At 42.4% G+C, this 21,863-nt stretch overlaps 1 protein-coding gene across 7 annotated transcripts in view; it reads left to right on the top strand.

The window, feature by feature from the left end:
• The window catches only part of AGPAT3 (1-acylglycerol-3-phosphate O-acyltransferase 3), an 86,515-nt gene extending 73,829 nt beyond the window's left edge, over window positions 1–12,686 (top strand). For all 7 annotated transcript variants that reach the window (XM_085046320.1, XM_085046579.1, XM_085046633.1 and 4 more), the window contains 5 exons: window positions 87–240; window positions 713–815; window positions 3,343–3,418; window positions 5,544–5,742; window positions 6,383–12,686. In XM_085046320.1, coding sequence (XP_084902446.1) covers window positions 87–240; window positions 713–815; window positions 3,343–3,418; window positions 5,544–5,742; window positions 6,383–6,471 — 621 coding nt within the window. In that variant the 3' untranslated portion in view covers window positions 6,472–12,686. The remainder of the gene's footprint in view (window positions 1–86; window positions 241–712; window positions 816–3,342; window positions 3,419–5,543; window positions 5,743–6,382) is intronic.
• Window positions 12,687–21,863: the final 9,177 nt, after the last annotated feature.

Here is a 21,863-nt window from a genome sequence, read left to right on the forward strand (position 1 = left end):
TATCTTACACAAATTCTCAGTATTCTGCTGGATTTCTTCTGGTATCTCAAGATATCCTTGGGTTCTGTTGCTTTTGTCTTGCACAGTTTCTCCTGTACTGTGAAGGAACTCGTTTCACTGAGACCAAGCATCGCATCAGCATGGAAGTAGCTGAATCCAAGGGGTTGCCTAAACTGAAATACCACCTGTTGCCCAGAACCAAAGGTTTCACCACTGCTGTCCAGTGTCTCAGGGGAACAGGTACTGCCAACCTTTGCACCACTTGTATTTATGTATTTATTTATTATTATTATTTTTTATATTTTATATTTATTTTTTTTTGGTAGTTATTTAGCACACTCCGTGCAGCCCACCGTAGTCTGCTCTGTTGTTCATTACAATTAGTGAGCTGGCAGTAATGAGGATCCAGCGTGTCAGTTGCTAATTTGTATATTGCCACAGGACTGTCAGCTACCATTCTTAAAAAACACTAAAAACCTTTCATGTTGCTTAGTTCATCAAGTCATCTGGTGTTTTATAGCGCTGGGAATGCCAGGGGGTTGGTGCAGATAAATGTGATGTGTAAACACAAATAGTGAGGGACTCTGTTGGATCATTAATGCAAGGCTTGCACAAGGCTCTGTTTCTGTCTCAGGCAAGGATGCCAGAAGGTGCTTGCTGGAATTGCTGCTGTAACAGCCCTGGTTTTTTTTAATTTTTTTTTTCTCAACAGTTTCAGCAGTGTATGATGTAACACTAAATTTCAGAGGAAACAAGAACCCGTCTTTATTAGGAATTCTTTATGGAAAGAAATATGAAGCAGATATGTGTGTAAGGTGAGCATATACTGATGGAGGTGAGCCCTAAGATGCATACTTTGGCATGCTGAAGTGTATTCAGATTTTACAGGGTAATTTCCTTTCCTGTAGTCCACTTTTCCTTGTCTTTGAGCTTCAGTGGTCCCTTGTAGGAAATAATGTAAAGCTCCTTTACATGCCAGTTTCTCTCCCTCACTCAGATGGTTTAATCAGCAGATTAAAAATTTTAAAATGCTGAAATTCAGACATCTTATGAATGAGGTGGGATATTGCTCACATTCCTCACTGTTCTCTTGCCTAAAAGAGTAACACCTAACCCCATGCAGCACTTATACATATGCATGCACACACACACACCTTCTCTTTCTTGCTTTCTCCTTGCTGCCTTCTGCTTCAAAGGCTTCTTTGTGATCATAAAAACTTCCAGTCCTGTCGAATTTATTCTCTTCCCTTTTATGTTTGGACCTGACAAATGACCTGGTTGTTCTTTCCACAGTTCTTTGGACAGTTTGCTTCTGCTTCTCTGGGGGCTTTAGCCACACTTTGGAAAACATTGCTGTATTCTCGTGATGAGGTTGATGCTTGGTTTTTAAAAGTTAAAAAAAGCCTTTCTACATCCTTCCACTCCTTTCCCCTCTTGCCTTGGGTCTGTGTGTTGCAAGTGAATGGCACAGGCTCTGCACATTGTCCATCTAATAATTGAAATAGGTGTGTCTTGGCAGAGCCTCCAACAGTGAAAATCTTTGTAGGTAATCACAGTAATTATCCAGTGTGTTGAGGGGCAGCAGCAACAGTTTTGAGGAGGAAATGTTATCCAAGGGGAGGAAGAATGCAGCCTCAATGTGCATGGGGAGGGCAGTTGTTCCAGTTCTGTTCTCAGGTGCTGAGAACAGAACTGAAATGTCTACAATATTTCAGTCTCTCAGCTGAAAAGACAACTGTGGGGTGACCACTGAGAGGTGGACTTGTTCATTTGCAAGGGGTTTCATTTTCACTGTTTTTGCACTTGCTAAGCACATTCCTGATGAGAAAAGTGAGCAGACAATTTGCCAGCCAGCAGAACAGCTGGTCAGGCAGTTCCACCTGTAATTCCACATGGCAGATTCATGTAGGATGTCTGGCTGGATCTGGGCTGCACATGCATGGATGCACATCTGTGCAATTATACACCCAACTGTGGCAGCCTTCAGTTACATATCCTATGGTTTGCTAATGGAGGTGCAATTTTATTTTAGTTCTTGGAGAGGTAATGGGAAGAAAGAAGAGAAATGTAGTTTTCAATAATGTTAGAAGAGGTTTGGGTTTGTAAAATTCGGTTGAGGATGATGTTGCCAGGTAAAATTGCTAATGGTACCCTACAAAAAGAAACAAATGTGCTTAGATAATTTTGATTTAAAATGTGTTTGTGGACTGAATCAATATTCTCAAAGTGCTTTTCTACACTTGAGGCTTTTTCTCTGTTTTGGAGAAGAAGCTATGAGAGTAAGGAGATTATTTTTACAGATTATTTTTTTCTGAAAATGGAGCATGTCCTTATTGTGCCAACAGACTTATCGTAGCTCAAAGAAGGGAAGCTCATAAGCTCTTGTTCTTGGTATATGCAGACGTAGTTACCTGTGCAGAGGTAAGCAGCTTAGCTCTGCAGTGGATCCAGTCTTTATCCTGACTGCCTCCAGAGGAAATAATCAGGAAATTACCAAATGTTATTGCTATGAGTCCCCTCTAGTGGTGACAGCAACACCACAGCAACCTCACTGGAGAGCTTTCAGCAAATGACTTTTCACTGACCTTTTGTTGAGTGTTATTTATATGAATTGAGCAGTTTCTCTTGTTAGAGCTCATGTAAGCAAATCTGCCAGATCTGGTGTTCAGTTTGTTTATGGGATGCAAAAATCATTAGAAATGTATTGGAACATATTCACAGAATTATAGAGTGGTTTGGGGTGGAAGGGTCTCAGAAGATAAAAGAAGAAGGGCTGGCACTGGGCATCATTGTCACACACCCCAGAACTGTGTCCCTCTGTCTGTGGGGCTGGAGAGGCAAAGAGGGACAAGAGCAGTCACTGCAGAAGATGTTTTCCTTAAAGCTGGTGTGAATTTTTGGTCACCTCTCCCATTACTTCCAAAATGGGGTTTTCACTACCAAAATGTAATGAACAGTTATTCCTGGGTTTTCCACTTGCTTGTCTTTTCCCAGCTCTGAGTGCCTCAGTCTGAGCTCACTGGGAATAAACCAGTGGTGGATGTGGTGAAGGAGGAACAGTGTTTGAATGCTTTTTTAGTGATGTGCTCTGAAACTGATCGGAGCTTGTACAGTTTCTTTTGTCTTAAAAGCATCCAGTTCTCAGCCTAAAAGCTCAGATTCTTAAGTCCCAGTTCTCTGTGTTTAAGACCTCTGCCATCAGTGACAGTATTGCCTGTGATTTATGCCCTTTAGTGAATGGAAGATCTTCTCTGACAGAGGGATGAAGCCAAATACCTGGATTTTCCCTTAACTCTCTTTTGTTTTTCTTCTCTCAATTTTTTAATCTCTCTACTAAACTAGGAGATTTCCTCTGGAAGATATCCCTCAAGATGAAAAGGAAGCTGCAAACTGGCTTCATAAGCTTTACCAGGAAAAGGTAAATAGCTTTGCTTTCTTTCCTGTCTTTGGGACTTGCACAGGGGAGTGTGTTAAGGCAGTGAGTAATACATACTCTTCCACTGGATGGAGAGGATATTATACATGAATTAGGCAGCCATCCCTCAAAGTGCTGGAAGGAGCAGGACAGAGGAGCCCCTTGGCAGCAGAGGGCTGGGGAGTGAGGTTTCAAATTGCCAGGAAGCACAATGGAATTCAGAGATATGCCTGAGCTGTGGAGGACTAATAGCAATGCACTGTCTTTTTACATTTTTCAGTGCTTGGATCTCTGTCATGCATTTGTAAAAGCTCCATTTTCCCTGTGGGTGTTTTTAGGCACTCGAGAAGAGTGATAACTGTCTGTCAGGGACAGCCAGTCCCAGCTTCCAGCTGCAATTGTTCTTTGCTTTCATTTTTCTTCCACTGTCACTTCCCTTCTGCCTCCTGGTAATTCTTCTGCAGTGGTGTGTGACATGGGACAGATAGTTCCTGGGATCTGCTGCCAGAGACTGACAGAGCACATGCCCAGTGTGCCTTCAAATGGCTCAGAGCTTTTCCTTGTGCCATTTCTTTTTCTAACCTTAGATGGTTGTTTTCTTGACCACAGATATAACAGTTCTCTGGGGAGTAGGAGAGAACTGTAATTAATGTTGTCCAGCTCTAATTGGTGGATTATTGAACTTGAAAAGTGTATCTTGATTTCTGTGTTACCTTTGTGGGAAGACAGAAGAGCACAGAAAGTTTAAGTATCTTGGGCATTCCTCAGCTATGATGACCTGTGCTGCAGCATTTCCAGGCTTATTTTCAGTCTCTAGGTAGGCAGCAAATTGTTCTGAGTTTCACTATATTTATTTCAACCTAATTTGTTTGGATACCTGAACTCTGATTCAGTTAAGGAGAGAGAAGTCATCTCCCCAAGAGCAGTAGCTCATCATCTCCCCCCAGCTCCCCTTAGCAGGTCTGTGGAACCACAGAGTCTTTGAGGTTGAAAAAGACTTATAAGAACACTGAGTCCAACTGTCAACCCAGCACCACCACCGTGTTCACCACTAAACCATGTCCTCAAGTGCCAAATCTATGTTTTTTTCAAACACTTCTAGGGATGATGGCTCCACCAGTTCCCTGGACAGCCTTTTTTACTGCTGTACAACCCTTGTCATGACAGATTTTTTCCTAACATCCAATCTAAACCTCCCCTGGTGCAATGTGACATCATTTCCTCTCATCCTTCCTGATGTTGGCTGTACCACTGTGTAACTTTGGTGTGAGATGTTGCCAGGGAGGTATTGCTTATATACACGGGTATTATACATATTGATCTTACAGTGTTAGCAATACTTTGTAACTGGAACCTCTTATTCCAGTTATTCCCATGCCTTTGTCACTGGAATCCTCTTCCTGCACAGACGATGTGTCCTCAAAAGGCTGTTATTGGCAAGGAATCCCTTGCACATCTCAGCCCTTTGTAAGGGAAATAATTGAAAAATAAGAAATAAGGTAAAATAAGAAATAGCCCAACTTGAGCCATCTTTGGTAATGGCTTGGAAACCTTAAAGAACAATCTTACAGACTGAGGGAGGACTGTGGGCACCTTGTTCCTTTGAGTGATGTGTTCCAGGATGGCATCTCTGCAGGCTCAGCTCAGTTGGAGTGCTGGGATTAGGGCTGCTGTGGTGCTGTTTCTGCTCTTCAGCTCTTGCTTTGCCCTCCTCTCCTGGCTCTTTATACAGCATTTTTCTGCTGTGCTTTGCTGAATCATGCTGACCTCTCTGGAAGTAAAAATGGGAAGGAAAAGCACTCAGTTAAGGGAGTACTTGAACTGGTCTCTGGCCTGAAGCTGCCCTAAATTCCTAAGTAATTAACAGATAAGATGAAGGTACTTGGTAGTGGAGAGGATTATACCGTTTCAGTTCTTGATGGTGCCAAAATTGCCTTCAAAGGGCTTAAAGGTCACTTGAGTGGTCAACAGAAATGCCCAAATAAATGACAGCAGATGGATTTGGATGCTGTGCACACTCAATGAGTTTGTACCACAGCTACTGTCCTTGATGTTGTCCTGGAGCTGACTAATCTTGGGCTGCTTGGTGCAAACATTATGAACCTGTTTTCTTTTCTCTTTCCCCCAGGATGCTTTGCAAGAGATGTATAATCAAGAAGGTATATTTCCTGGCAAGCAGTTTAAACCTCCTAGGAGACCATGGACCCTCCTAAACTTTCTTTTTTGGGCCACAGTTCTCCTCTCTCCTCTCTTCACATTTGGCTTTGGAGTTTTTGCAAGTGGATCACCTCTCCTTATCCTTGCATTCCTGGGACTTGTTGGAGCAGGTAATAAAAGCAGAGAAGATGCTAAGCCCAGTGTGACACATTTCACAAGATCCTTTACCTCCAATAAGTTCTGTGTATTAATTAATAAGGATGGGGCTTGCAGGAAAATATTTGGACCTTGCACAGTAGTCTATTGTACAGCATTTTTGTTGTTTCAAAAGCTTTAATCCAGGCAAACTTGCCTTCATATTTTGGGCAAAAACTGTAGTTTTACAGGTGAGTCTTGTAGCCCATTATTCTGGTGCCTGAAGGGAAAAATACTTTTACTGGACAGCTTGTCTGACTTTAAAAAAAACTCAAAACAATACCACAAACAAACAAAAAAATACATAAATACTATGTACCCACCAACAAAAAACCACTAACAATAAAAAGGAAGGAAGTAGGGGAAGGGATATGCTTCAGTGTTCATGCTACGTGTTCTGTTGACCAACAGAAGCAGTAATTCTATTTTTAAATCTGGATTGTCCCCCTCTTTGAGTGTCACTTGACCTGTGATCCTCGTGCAGTGCACTGCTGGTCTCTACTGACTTGGGGATTGGGTGAACTCACATGGGTTGTGCTTCTGTGTTAACATATAACTTCCTAGCTGCTTGAACTGATTTTAATATGCCTCTCATTTCTCTGTTATATTTTAAAGCTTCCTTTGGAGTTCGTAGACTGATAGGAGTAACTGAAATAGAAAAAGGCTCCAGCTATGGCAACCAGGAATTCAAGAAAAAGGAATAACTGACGGCTGCAGTTCAGCACATATAACCAGACTGTGGTATCCGATTAACTTCAGTTAAAAAACAGCAACAAACACTTAGAAACTATCTTTTTCTTAATAACTGATGACTAATATTAATGAATAAAACTTGAGCCAAGAATGAAGACGTTGGAGGCACCGGCTGAAGAGAACGCACCAACCTTCTGCCTGTTCAAGGATTACTGTAGTCAAGCTGTGGGAGAAAATCTGGGGTGGGGTGGAAGAAAAAACTAATTTTTCTTGCTTTGTTGGGGGACTTGGGGTGGGGGAGAAAAGAGAGCATTGGCCATGGCCACGTGTATCTTCAGATGACTGAAAACACTGGTTTCTGTCAAGAGCACTACACTCACTTTTACAACAGGAGCCATTGAATGTTTCCTCTTGCTAAAGCCAACGTAACATTTATTGATTCCCACCTTCTCTTACAAATGAGCCAGGAAAAACCACCCTTCTTAAATTAATTGACAGGTGTTTATTGGGTTAGAGTCTTTTTGGCTGTGTTGTCATGGCTGCAGACGAAATCCTGTTTGTATGTTACACTGACACTTTTTATTTTCAGGCAACATCTTAAGACTTCTGTAATGCAGGAGAATGGATAGTGGAGTTTGGAAGCAGCGTGTTATCCATCAGCACATCCCATAGAACATAAAATTCTCATCCTATCTCCTGCTAACTGCTCAAGGCTGTTTAATTTCAAAATACTACTTCAGTCTTGAGTGCTGTTTGCCCTGTTTCATATGAATCTGTTTGGGCTGGTTTGGGTTTTTTCTTTTTTAATTAGTGGAGGTTGACCATGGGACTTAGAGTTGTGCAAAGAACGAAACTTTTTCAATTTTCCTTTTATTTCTGTTTGCATCTCTCATTACCAAAGTCCAGTTCAGCCAACCTCTCTCAGTAAACTGAGAGGCAACACTAGAAATCAGCACAATAGTTTTCAAAATGTCTTCTTTTGCAAAAAATGTGAAGAGGAGAGGTCTGTAGCAGTCAGGTTTTGAATGCTGGCATCTCTTGAACTTCTAATGAGAGTTTCAACATCGATTCAGATGGGGCCAGGACCTTACCCTGGGTGTGTCAGGATAGGGTGTGCTGCTCTTTTGACTCGGTCATGCTTTAGATGTTCATGTGAAGTTTTTTGCAAGGTGAGCTGTGCTGTTAAGCATTAGAAAGAGTATAAGGTCTCTTCAGGGATTTTAAGTATCTTTAGTTTTGCTTGTTGACATTTTGGTCTTTTTCACTGAAAATTAGAGTTCAGAATCATGTCTGTACCTGTCTCTCCTTTTTTTTTTTTTCCCCTTTTTCTTTCTTTCCTTTTTCTTTTGTTACAAACGCACATTCAGAGATTTCTGTAGGTTGCTGCTGTGTGCATAGGTGGAGAATTATTTGCAAACAGATGGTACCTATACCTGTATGTTCAAGTCTGAAGGTCACAATCTGCATTTGGCTGCTCTCGGAAGTGGGTGAAATGAGTTGCAGCTCTATAGCTGAGGGCAGAAGCTGACCCTCAGGGTCTGTATCTTTAACCCAGCTGCCACTAGAATATTTATCTCACTTTTGTAAAGAGCAGATTTTATCAAAGCACTGGTTGTTATTTTCATCTTTGCTCCAGTAACCAAGATAAGAGAGTAATAATTTACCTTCTTTCCGTATTTACTCTTAACTGTTGGAATGTAACCTCTTCTCCCACAGGTTTTTCTGTTTTCAAACACTGGAAGAGCAATTTTGTAACTTAGAAAAATATTTTACTTGGGGTCATTAATCACTTGTTCTGTCATGCACTTGATTTTTATTTGTGGTCGTTTTCAACAAGAGCATTTGAAGGATGACCTGCGTTCTGTCTGTCTCCTGTTAGACTCCACCTCACTGAATCCTTGTATCCAGACCCCCAACGTTAGTGTGTCACCTCTGTCCCCTCAATAAACCTTCCCTAAGAGAGGGGGTGCAAAACTGTTGCTAATGTTAGTGGAATTTGGAATATGCTTTGGGAACTGAGGAGAGCAGAGCCTAGCCGTAACTCTGTTCTCCTTGCTGGATGTTTTTGTACTTTGTCTTCAAATACAGTCAGACATCCAAATGCTGATAAAGTCAACTCTGGCTTTTCCCTGTTTTTAACCGGAGAACTGAGAACAGTGGGGGTTTCTTTCTTTTTCTTTATTATTTTTTCTTAAGTAATTCAGTAATGGGTATAATTCTTGCTTCCTAGAAAGATGTTACAAATGCTGTATACTTGCTTCCTGAAGATGATATTGAGTATATATAAATTGTACTGGCTTAGCAGAAGAGGCTTGCAAAGCAGGCTGACCACTGACTATGTTTTATACTTACATTTTGAGCAGTATATTAATGGGCATGACAAGAATTTCACAAAATAAATCCCTTCTTAATGCTGAGAAGAGGGGAGTTGCTTAGAGGAGAAAGGAATTAATAGCCTTTCTCTTTACAGGATCCTTTTCTCCTCTTAGTGCATGTAACTCCCTATTCAGGATCATGGGATTAGTGCATGTACATCAAGGGGAGAATAATCAACATTTCATATTTTCTTATCATAACTTATTGGTCATGCTTTCTTTTTGAAAATATAATAAATACATCATCAGATACTTAAATTTTGCTCTTCTGAACAGACATATCAGTAACCACTTGAAAAACTGAAACCTACAGCAGTGCACAAAACAATACAAAACCAACACGAATCTCTTCATTTTGGATTTTATCTCCTCAACTAGGGGTTTTTATACACGCGCGCGCACACGTACACAAAGTATGTATAAATTGAAATGACTGGAAATAGCTGAAGTTAATCTCACTAATGAAGATTTAGCAGGTGAATTGGATTGGAAAAGTGAGCATAGATTTTATATCTTATTTTCTTCTGGTTTAATAGAACATAGCTTGTATATTTGACTACCAAGCCCTTTAAGAGCAATAATAAACAAAAATATATCATGTTTTTCGTCTTTTGCTTTTCAACCGTGCTAGGTTTAATAAACTTACAGCTGTGGGAGTGTTTTTTCTCTCCACCTTTCAGAATTTTCATTTCTTGCTTAATTGTTTGGAGTAAATAGAGCTTTCCAGTATGGACTTGCAAGCTGACTGCCATGGAGTTCAGCACTGACTCCGAGGAGGAATGGTTCTCAGAATGGCATGGACAGATGATAGATGTGTGCTCTTGGCCTTGGCAGCACTTGTCATTGTCACCACCAGCAGTGATGCTGCTCTCCAAGTGGGACTTGCAGTTCCAAAGTAGCATCATGCTGAGCTACATCAGAGAATCTGGTGAGAGAGCTCGGGGACTGCTGGCCATGTGGCATCTCTGCGTTAGGAAGGCACCAAGAGCTGATGCTGAAGAAGGATGTGGTATCCAGAGGCCTTGGCTCGATAGGATTACAGTTCTCTCTGCTCATTGTGGGCTGAATGTGCTCTTGCAGTTGACTTTTTGTCACTGAGCAAAATCTCTGTCTCCGGCACAAAGAGCATGGGCAACGTTCCTTTGTTCTGCTTTAACTTATCTCAAAGGGCTCTACACTTAATTGCTGACCAATGAATCTGACTGCTGCCTGTGTCCTAATTGCCTGGAAATTCCTAATTCACAGGAAAAGTGAGTGTGTCTGCTCACTTCCACTTGGTACTGCTTGTCTCCATCACTGTTGTCTGTATATTTGCTCACCTGTATCTTCTGCAGATGGTTTGGTTACAACCTCATAGCTGCAACTTGGAGCTCTCCAGTTCAGCCACTCATACAGCAATTGTCTCACATGGCTGGGATTTTGTCTTCCTGAATTTTGGCGCTGGTTGACAGCTCTGTAGGTCTGAAGTGACATGGTTGTGTTTGTGTTATGTGATGATGCAACTTCGCCGCTCCAAAGCAAAACTTTTATCTGGGAAGAGAAGCCCTTCCCAGGCCTGTTCATAAAGGCCATCCCTACCTGGCAACAAGTCCCTCTGACACTGGTGAAAGGGAGCTGGGATAAGGTTTTTACTAAGAGTTGGAATAATGAGAAAGCAAGGGAGTCACTGTACATCGGATATTTGCTAAAAGTACTGTTTCTGTCTTGGGACTGCCCCTAAACCTGGTTTTGCTTCTCATACATTTTGAAGAAATGTGGTGTTGGAGGCTTTTAATAATGCTGACTTTATGCTACACAGAGTGTTTTGGATTGAAGAAAGAAAATCTGATGTATTTTGGCATCTTGGAGAAGTATGTGCTAAGAAGTCTAAAGCCATGCTTGGGCAGACCTTGCCGAAGTGTTTCATGCAGATGCTGGAGGCCAACACAGATCAAAGTGAAGGATCCTTTCCTTGATCTCCTTTGAAGATGGGATGCAGCAGGATAGCTCACAGCACCTCCTGCATGCCATGTGCTTCTGTCCCCTGGTGTGAAGGTTCTGATTGCCAGCAGACGATTGCTACACGTTGTGCTTTGCGCAGCTCATCCCTGTGATGGGAATGCTGAATTTGTCCTCCCACCCAGTGTGTCACAGCTGCTTGTTCCTGTATTCGTGAACCTTCTGATCATAACCCTGGCAGCTCCAGGGCTGCTGGTGCTGAGTGGAGCTGGGATTGGAAGCAGGTGACAGCTGTGCTGGGAGCTGTGAGGGAGAAGGAACAGCGCAAGGTGCATCACTGAGAGGAACAGGAACACCGAGAGGTCCAGCCAGATTCTTGCTCTGAGAAAACTGAGTGATCACCAGGAGATTTGCAAAGCAGAGATAAGTTTGGGAGAGGCAAACTCTGACTAATGTGGGTGTGAGACCTCCCTGTGACAACTTACAGAATAACCTTTGCCATGTTCATGTGATTTGGGTCAGAATTCATCCGAAGGGCTTGTTACAGATGGGAACTCTCATTCTGCCACACCTCCCCCTGTTATCTTTAAGGCTAGTTTATCTCTTTGTCTCTGCAGCAAGATCCCTGCAGGCTCTTGGTGTTGTGTTATTTACCTGCTGTGGTCTGGAGTGAGGACATTCTGCAAGTCAGTGTTACAGGACCTGTGTTAGCCACATGTGTTAGCCACCAGAAAATGTCATGAAAATATTTCATATTTCAGAATTGGGAAGACACGGGATTGACATCTAAGGCAAACATATTGTATTTCTCTGATCCTTTGCCTCTCTAGGCTTTTAGAAAGCTGCCTGGATTTCTTAAAATGTTGCACCTGCAGTTACCAGCCACTCCTCAGTTTTTGAAACTGTAAAGAAAGATTATTTGTGCACTTTCACTGCACTTGAATGCAGATGACTGTCTATTTCTAAAAAACCACTAGCAGAAGCAGCATTTTATCTTTTTAGGAGAAACATGTATTTTAAAATTAGACACTTCAGAAGAAACCAGAATATAATAGTACTTTTAAAACTTAAATAAGAAGTATTCTTTAGTGTGGGGGCTACCACTACCAATTTTCAGTCTCACACAACTTCTCTTTTTTTATTTTGGCCAGCGTGCATTCTTAAGGAAAACACGCCGATTTACTAATTCCTAAAATACAATTTGCAAAGGAAGGAGAGTAGGTAGCAGAGCCTAATCAGGAATTAAACTTTACTCCCCACAGCACGAGTGGGTTCTGTGTACCTCCTTTATTCCTGCATGTGCAGCTGTGCAGAGAGCCAAGCTGTGTCCCTTCGTGTCCCTTTGCTTCAGCTGTGTCCCAGCTGTCCCTTGTGACATCTGAATGCTGAATTTGCCAGCCGGCGTCTCGCTCACTCCTCAGATCACCAGCAAGTACTGTAGCTTTAATCAAAACCTTCTCTCCGAGGAAATCCACCATCCTTAAGCTGATTGATTCGTTTCAAACTTGTCATTCGGAGGGAAGATTAAGTCACCAGATGATCATTATTAGCCAAATCTAACGAGTAATAAAACTGTATACAGGGTATGCATTTACTGTCCATGTGTATATATTTTTGTACATTTTTACGGCTATTTCCTACACTTGATTTTACGACGTTCAGAAGAGGTGGGTCTGAATCTGGTGAAAAACAAGAGGCTATTAAGAAAACCTGACTCTGTCACCTACTGTAGTTTTTACTGAGAACTGTGCCCAAACAAATACGCAGATTTACAGTGCTATGCAAATATTACTTTGTAAGTTGTCTCTTAAATTTTGCTTAAGTAGTTGACGCTGTTTTTACTGGGCTTTCAGAAAAAAAGATGAACGCAAAAGCCTCATCTTGTAAAATAAAATAGCTTTGGCTGTGTGAAAGTACTGTATATTAGAATCTCATTCCCGCTTTCAGTTGCTTATTGAACTGTATGTGATTTTGTACATAAAATGATGGAATAGAGGGGGTTTAATTGTGCTTGAATGAAAAAGGGTGACTGCCCAGCATTTGGTTTTTTTCCCAGTGTTTACTGAGCAGCCAGCAATGTAACTGGGAGATCTGCATCCTTTTCCTACTTGCCACTCTGGTTTTTGTAACTCAACATGCGCTAAGGGCTATTTTCTTTTGCTTTGGTTGGTTTTATTTCCATTTATGCTTTTTGGTCTCAGTCCTGCAAAGTGATCCATGTGAGGGCTGCATGTCTGCAGCAATAACCTGGGTGGATTGTTTTGGGGGGCTGGAAGGCAAAAACAAGATTAACTCTATGGGCATTCCCTGCACCAAGCCAGTCCTTGAGAGCTGCGGAGGGATGGCTCATGACCAAGGCTTTTATAGCAGCAATATAGAAAGTTTTGCATGGCTCCTCCAAAAGATCAGAATGGGGAGAGAGGTATCTTCCTTTCCTGAAGAATCCTCCAACCTAACTTGAAAGCTGTATGATCTAAGAACTTGAGACTGCAGCATGGTAGGGTGGCTGTATGGAGAGATGCTATAGATTAAACCAGTTTGTCAAATCTGACATCTTTTAAGTTTTTATTTTTCACTAGAAGATAAGGCACTTCCTCATCTGTCCACCATCATCATCATACACTGTACTTCTGTACCCCTGAGCCATCAGCTTTTCTTTAGCCTGTGTGAGCCTGTAACAAATGACATTTGTGTGATAATATCACATTCCTGGGTCATCTTTTTGCTACACTGCAAGCACTGGGCTCTTGGTTTCTCCTGTAGGTTTTCCCTTTCCTGATCTGTTCCCCTTTGAATAGTCTAGGTTGGGCTGAGCTGCCTTTAAATGACAGATGAGTGGTGTCATGTGTCACTGTGTCACTGTGTGGGAGGACCTATTTTTTGTGGAGAGGATGGGCTTCCATTCTAAGAGTATGCAAGCAGAAACTTTTTTGTCTTACTTTTGAATTCTCACAAACACAGCCATTCTTACCTCTGTGCCTCCACTGGATCTCCTGGGATCCATAATTCAGTTTTAAAGGATGATGATTTTGATCTGGAACCAACCAGTGTCAGGCATCACAACTCCACCCATCAGAGGGGCAGGGCAGCTGGCAGTGGGGTTTATGGACAAGGGGAGGGCAGTTGGGCACTGTGTCACTGCAGTGTTTGACAGCCAGCACTGGGTCAGGGAGCTGTGCAAATGGAAGAACACGTTTGCTGCTTGGATGAAGGCACAGGGAATGTTGTTAGGTGGTTTATTTCTGTACTAAGCAGTCCACATCACAGTGATCTTTAGGCTGTGGGAGCTTCTTACACACCCTCTCTTTAAATTGCACACAGGTTGGAGGCTGCTTGTGGTGGTGACGTTCTCTGCATGTACTTTCATCTCACTAATTCCACTCTTTCTCTTCCAATACTGCATTAATATATTTGGGGAAACAGCCTGGAATTCCATAAAAGCAATGCTGTGTTCTCAACTCCAGATACAATCAGCTGCTGCACTGGGAGAGAGTTCATGGTTCAGATGTGCCACCCTCCTGAGTGCTGCTATGTTGGGCAGAGGGCTTTGGGGTGAGGAACAGGCTGAACACTTCATACATGCTTCTAAAACTGGAATCTGTTCCTGAGAGGGTTGACAGAGTGCCTCTGTGAAACCAAACTTTGTATAACAAGATTTTGCAGGTAGATAAAAGGTTAATAGCTGTGCTATGGGTTAATGAAATGCTCTCTGGATTTCATCACATCCTATATTACATGTCAGAGTCCAGTGCACTCTGAACAGGTTCTGTTATCCATCCCACATATGGAGGGGATAATGTTTAATTCCCCCTCTCCTTGTCAAACTCAGTGAGGTATTTACACCACCAGCTGATCCACTTGGCTGTTGATCTGAGCCAAGGCCACCCTCTGCTCCCTGCTGTGCAGTGCTGAAGTCAACTTGCTGTGCCTCTGTCACACCTCACATCAAGGGGCCCTGGCAGGCCTGAGAAGAGGAGCCAAAGGGAACCTCATGAAGTTCAACCAAACTAAGTACAAAGTCCTGCAGCTGCACTGGGGCAATCCCAGACACACCTATGGGTTAGGAGGAGAAGGAATTGAGAGCAGCCCTGCTGAGAGAGACTTGGGGTGATGGCTGATGAAAAACTCAACGTGAGCCAGCAGTGAGCACTCAGCCCAGAAACCAACCCTGTCCTGGCCTCCATTGCAGCAGGTCCAAGGAGGAGATTCTCCCCCTCTACTTTGCTCTGGTGAGACCCAACCTGCAGTGCTGTGTCCAGTTCTGGTGTCCCCAACACAGGAAGGATGGGGAATTGTTGGAACAAGTGCAGAGGAGGCCACAATGTTGATAAGAGGACTGGAGCACTTCCCCTGTGGAGACAGGCTGGGAAAGATGTGGCTGTTCAGCCTGGAGAAGAGAAGGTTGTGTGGAGACCTCACAGCACCTTCCAGAATCTGAAGCGACAGGACAAGGGGGAATGGTTACAAATTGAAACAGGGAAAATTTAGGTTAGACAGTAGGAGGAAATTTTTCCCTGTGAGGGTGGTGAGACACAAACAGGAAGGTTGTGGTTGCCCCATCCCTGGCAGGGTGGATAAGGCCTTGAGCAACCTGGTTGGGTGGGAGGTGTCCCTGCCCATGGGAGGGGAAGCTGGGACTAGATCATCTTTAAGGACTATTCCAACATCCTAAAATTCTGTGATTCTGTTATTCATTCCCTGAGCTTCCCACACTCACCACCCTCACTGATCTCCACTGAGCCTTCTTCCCTGCTAGGGGCTTTTGGGTCACACACAAAAATAACATACATGATATCAATATTATATGAGATATATGCACATATAGAAGTCCCCTATAATGCCAACATCATTACATTCTGCCATGGTAAAGGTTTGTGCCAAAGGGACAGGACTGCCATGATGAGGCTGCTGGGGCTGGAGTTGTGCTGCCTGAGGCAGCAGGGCTGGAGCAGGAATTTTTGCTCCCTGCTGGAAAGGCAAAGCACATTGCTTCCCAAGGTATTTGGTAGAAAGCAGAGTGCCAAAAGCAGGAGCCATCTGTGGTCAGTGCCTGTGTGACTGACAGGATACACAGAGCAGTGCAGGGCACAGCTGAGGACAGGTTGTTTTACTTTGCTCTGACTTGTGGTGTGAACTGCTTTTGTTTTTCATCTTGCTGATGTCAGGCAGCATTTGCAAAAGCCAAATTCAGTGCTGGCCTAGTTGTGACATCTCTTCACTTCTCCAATGAAGTTACAAGTAGTTAAGTGCTAGTGGTCGCTCCATTTATAAGGAAAATAGTCAGTTTAGGAACACATACAAATCTCCTCCCATGTTTGCTGCAATTAAATACAAATTCTACAAGTATTTTCAGGAAAATGCTATTTCTTGTTTGCTTCCTACAAGCTCAGAGCTCCTTGTCAAATGTAGGAGAATGCTATGATTCCCCTTTTGTTCCATTTTTTAATTCAGCTGTAGCAAAGTTGCCTAGTCAAGATTAGAGCTGGAAGCTGCATCTTTTAATTGTAGACCTCCACCATGCAAATCCACTTCACTGTGTTTACAGGCTGCTTCTTCCAAAAGTCAGATTTTTAATTTTTTTTCTATTATTTGAGTGTTTTCAGTACAGAGAATTTACTGGGGTTATTTTCTCTCTCCGCCAGCAGACAGATGGAGAGCAAGACTCTCTAACTGAACACAATAAAAGGGTTTACCCAGTGAGTCCCATATTTATTTTCTGAATAATTTAATGCTAATGGTCCCTAAAGGATGGAGTAGACCTTCTCAAACTGCTAAGAAATGCTTTCATGAAAAGGCTTTTGAATATTCTGCAGCTGTGAGGTGTGGACAAGACACAACCCTGAGCTGCAGACTGGAACTCTGTAGTTTTGGGGAGAGAAACTTGCTCACACCAGGATCAGTTCCCCGTCAGATGGGAACAAAGAAACCACAAATCCACAGTACCACAGCCCAGAAGTCCACTAACATTAGAAAGGCAGGCAAGGGAAACCTGCAAACTTGTTATTTCCTGAGAGTGAGCACTCCTTTGCTGGCAGCCATACAAGAAGGCAGCTGGCCTATCTAAATTAAGTACCACACATAATGGAACATAAATTATTGCTGTTAACTCCAAAGCAATAACGTGGTTAGGGAGAACAAATTGCACGGGAGCAATATGGGGTTTTTGCTTACTCTCAGAGGGATCTCTTGGTGGAGTAACCTCTGGAGCTAATGTTAGGTCTGGGAATTTTACAGGCACTAATAGGATTAGGCACATGACTTCCTTTTCAGTCTGATGGGAGTCAGTGTTTGATTCCCTTGGGCTTCTCAGAGATTTCAGCACAGGTTCAGAAGTGTCACCCAAACCATCAGTACACCCAGATTTTCTTCTGTGGCTGTTCCCCAGACAAGGAGATTTGCTAATCCACCCATCAGAAGGAGTAAATAGCCTTGTACTTGGTGTGCAACCTGTAACAGAACACTACTTGCTCCCACTCATGATACAAAACAAAACATCACAGCCATACAGCACCTTTACAAAAATGAAATATCAGAATTTTGCTATTCCACTTGCAAGAGGAAACCTCATTTCTCAACAGCTCACTGAGGAGGGCTCAAGCTTAGTTTTACTCAGCTTCTGTTTGGTGCTTAGGGCAAGGCTCTCAGTGCCTTTGTGTCTTCAGGCACAGCTGAGAAACACTGACAGGGTATTAAAAGAAGTGAGGGGTTGTTTGCAGTGCTGCTTCAGGACTCTGGATCTAAGCAGCATCATCTGTTAGAGATACTTGCTGCTGTATTATTTGGGGGGCAGTGGTGGTCAGAGCAAGAACTGATGAGAGATTTCATTGTCCTTTCTCTCCCACCAATGATATATTTTGTTTTACAGCTTTCTCAGTAGCTTTATTACTAAGAGCACCAGGGTCTAATAGGATCAAAGCCTGGAATAGAAACCTGTAGTGGAAATAGCCTGTGTGGCCTGGATGTCTTTGTGAGCTCAAAACTTATGGTGCTGTTGAGTCTCTGGGTGCTTAGTCCTCGTCCTTCTCCATGAAGTCACACAAACCCTGTCAGTTTAACCCTCTGTGAACATCCTGCTGTCATGGCAGTGGAGGATTATCATCAGAATATTTACTTCTACATTTATTATGAATGGCTTTCTGGGCCTCTTCTTCAGACTTCATTATTCTTGTAGTACTTCAATTTTGCCACCTAGGGAGGACCTGCATAAGATAAGCTTGCAAGGGAATCTAATTTCTAATTAATAATGCATTTTAATTTAACAACTAATAATTTTACATGCTAATTTGGAATTGAGCTTTCCCTTGATGACTAGAGAAGAGTATTTAAATAATGGTATAAGTCACTATAAGATTCCCTCCTTCCTTATTCCCATCAGTTTTATATTATTCTTTGGACACATGTGAGCTCTTCCCCAGGCTGATGTGATGGACAGAGATAAAACAATCATCCTTAGATGACCCTTAGAATAGATCCTTATTGTCTAGAAAATTGAATTAGAAATTTTATGTTCTTGTTCTTACCAACTTCAGTACTCTTCAGAAGCTACTCCTAAGAAGGATGATAAATAAAGTGACAACCCAGCACTACTACGATATGTTTGTGCAAAAACATAATTACTTGGTAAAGGTTTATTTTATCAATGTTTCTTGTAATGTGCATTTTAAAGTGACCACTGTATTTGACATTTGTATGTGACATCTGTATTTCTAATAGTGTATTAAGTGAAAATGAATTGAAATTAATATATGCTGGAGGAGAAGGTTGTCAGTCCCCAGCTGAGAGAGTCCAGGTGCAGACTGCAGAGTACAGCTGATAAGAGTGAATCACCTCACGAGCTGGGAGCAGGGAACGCTGGCTGTGCACAGATCATAAATATGGTGTTCTCCAAGTTCCCATGGTAGGCCCTAGCAGGTTTCCTGTTCTGGTGATGAAATCACCTTGCTGGTGGTTGTACCAAAGCCCCAGCACTCAAGTTGTGCCTGGAAACATCCCATGGTGATGTCTTACCTCCCCCTTTTCCAAAGAACAGCCAGTGTTCAAATGTGTGTCTTTCTGTGCTTCTAACTCCCTTTCTCAGCATAGGATAACATTTGAGACAACTCTTTGAAGGTCTCCAGTCTCAAAAGGAATTTCAGAATTATGTTGGGGTGTGACTGTCCTGGGACTCTGCCTTGGACTGTCTGTCACTCATGTTTGTGGCATAAATAAGAATGAAACTCCTGACATAAACCTCTGTCTTGAGTGAGAATTGATTTCCATTTTCACTCAGTTAGAGCTGATTATCTCACAACAGCTATTACAGCTCCATTCTCGGCAGGGCTGGATAGCAAGGAAAAGGTGGATGCTCAGGGAGCAGTTTCAGAGGACGTGATACAGAGAAGTAGCATCCATTATAACTGGAGAGGGGAGTGCTGGATGCTCTCAGTCTGGATCTTGCTGTTCAAGACTGCTAATTAGCCCACATGCCTCCCTGCTGGCAGCTGAAGTGTTTCTGTTTTGCAGCTCAGTTCCATCCTGAAAATAGTCCAGAGCTACAGGAACTCCTGGGGTTTGAGGGCCTTCTCTGCCTGCTGGCACCCGACCTTATTTTCTGCCCATACTGGTTGAAAAGTTGTTTGGATTGCAGGGAGCTGTGGAAAGCTCCAAGATCACTGCACTACTGCTCGTTAGCTACTCAGTAAGTTTGAGTAACTCTGGAAATGGATCTAAATGACGTGCCGGGGGAGAAGAAAAGGAGGGAAGTACAGTGGCAGCTCAGCTGCAGATTGAATTCCTCTGCTCTTCAGAATAAGCTTGGAGTAAGGTCTGTCACATCTGCTTTTTCCTCTTTCTTTTATGTTGTTCATGTGGTACAGGGGGAGCAAGAGCAGTTGCTGGCACCTCTAGACATGTAACATTAACATCCTGGTAATGATGTTTATACTTTCCTACTCAAAATTCCCCACTTTGAACTTGTTCCTCTCTACTGAGGTGGGTTGGCGTGCTTGTAACACAACTCAGCACTTGATCTGAGTCCAAATGCCTTTCTCATGTCTGCAAGGTATAGCTGCCTCTGATAACTCAAACACGCTGCCTTTTTGTGGCATCCTCCGTGGATGAGTAGGATTTTAGAGAACTATTCAAAGCAAACTGTTTGGGGGAGGAGGAAAGTCTGTCTCAAGGAGTGCTGGAAGAGAGGCACTGCCAGGAAAGGAGGTTTCTTGGAGTCCCAGAAAACAAAGACTGATGTTGAAAAGATTGTAAAGACTATGCTGAACAAATAGCAAGGTACTGATTCTCCCTTCCAGGCCAGGTAGCCTCTTCCCCTCCTTGCTCCAGCTGCTCTGTCCTGCCTTGCTGGCCAGTTTTTCTGTAGACTCTTTTAATAAATGTTTTCTGTGATATAATGAGGATTCAAAACCAGCATTTCTATGATTTCTCTTTGTTTTCCTCTCCCCTTCTACAGGCTGTTCTCTTTTCCCAGCCCTTCTTGAGGGTCTTTGGTCCCACATTCCAACTTGGTCCCCCTGGCTTGTCCTGGTGGTTATTTAGGGGTTTCAGAATAGGGACACACACAGCCCTTCCACAGTTACTGTCACCTTCTCTGTATTCCCATATTTTCCTAACTCTGGTGGTGGAGAACAGTTCACAAAACACAGCAGATTCTGCTGCAGAAACACAGACAGAAATCTATGTGTGGAATAAAAATGCTCTTGAATAGAGCTGCTGTGGAAATAGGTTCCCCATGCTGGTTTTGTTGTATTAAATACATTTCAGTCAATGATTCATTCCCAGCAATATGAAATAAAAAGCCAAAATTCTGATTATTATTTACCACTAATCATTTGTGGCTGACATACCATTTTAAAAAGACAAGGTGGCTTTTAAAGTACTCATTTAAAAAAATAATTTACTCTACCATATTATGAAATTATTTTCCCAAATGTAAAAATCTTGACAATTTTTTTTCTGTTTCTGCAGGTGGCTGTGAATTCAGGAACTTAGTTAATGAAAACCAGAATTCCCTCTGTTAAACTTTCTATGGTGTTTGGTGCCAGTTTTCTGACGCTGCCACAGGTCAAATGAAAACATAAAACTATACATTTGCTTCTCTCCTGACTCCTTGAAACTCTAGGGTGAAGTTTCCTTCAGTACTTCTATAAAACTTAATTACAGTTAATAAGTAGATTTCTTTTAATCCCAAACAGTGTATAGAGCGAAGGACAACTCAGTGGAAACCCATGGACTTCAAGATCCATTTCTCCCCCAAATATAATTTACCAAAAGTATAAAAGAGAAAGGTAAGCAATCCCTACAAGCAAAAATATATATTTTAGTGTTACTGGAAAAAATTATTTTCATTTTTCCTTCCAAATATTGCTACTGTCCAGATAAAGTTGAACATTCAGATATTCATTTTTCCCATGAAGTTTCACTTCTGTAATCATTTTCAGGTCAGAGAGAATTTAAACTTTTGGTAAAAAACCAGATGCATAAATTCTGTCCTACCATTTCACCCAGGACTATCCATCTGCCTACAGGCTCTGTTTTAAGTAGTGGTGACAATATGTCAAAATCTGGATATTATTTCATTACTATCTCTGGCATAATCCTACACTGTGTTCTCAGGGAAACCAACCCAATCTGTTAAATGAGATTATTGTAAAAACAAGTGGAATTAGATACACTTCTCCAGCAAGTAGGTTGGGTTGGCAAGAGATTGTGAGAGGACTTTGCTGGCCCAACTGACCCCAAGTGGCCAAAGGGCTTTTCCTTATCCTACAATACAATGCCATAAGGTCATGATTACCAGTAAAAATTAGGGTAGAGAAAGGGAGATTTCTGGCTTCCAAGGTGGCTTCTCTTTGGAGACCAGCTGGTCTGTGTGGTGGAGCTGGTGAGTGATTACTTCATTTCTGTCTCTTTCCTTCACCTATTAAACTGTTTTTACCTCACCCCATGTGCATTCCCACATCTGCTCTTCCTCTTTTCTGCCCTGTCCTGCTGGGGAAGGGAGAGTGAGTGGTTGTGTGGCTGCTGGCCAGGGTCAACCCACTACATCCAACAGAAATGTTATAGTGTGGAAAGATGTGGAGAATAGAAAGATAAGA

This window comes from Lichenostomus cassidix, chromosome 1 (genome assembly GCF_008360975.1).
Source record: "Lichenostomus cassidix isolate B80296 chromosome 1, HeHo_3.0, whole genome shotgun sequence".
NCBI lineage: Eukaryota > Metazoa > Chordata > Aves > Passeriformes > Meliphagidae > Lichenostomus > Lichenostomus cassidix.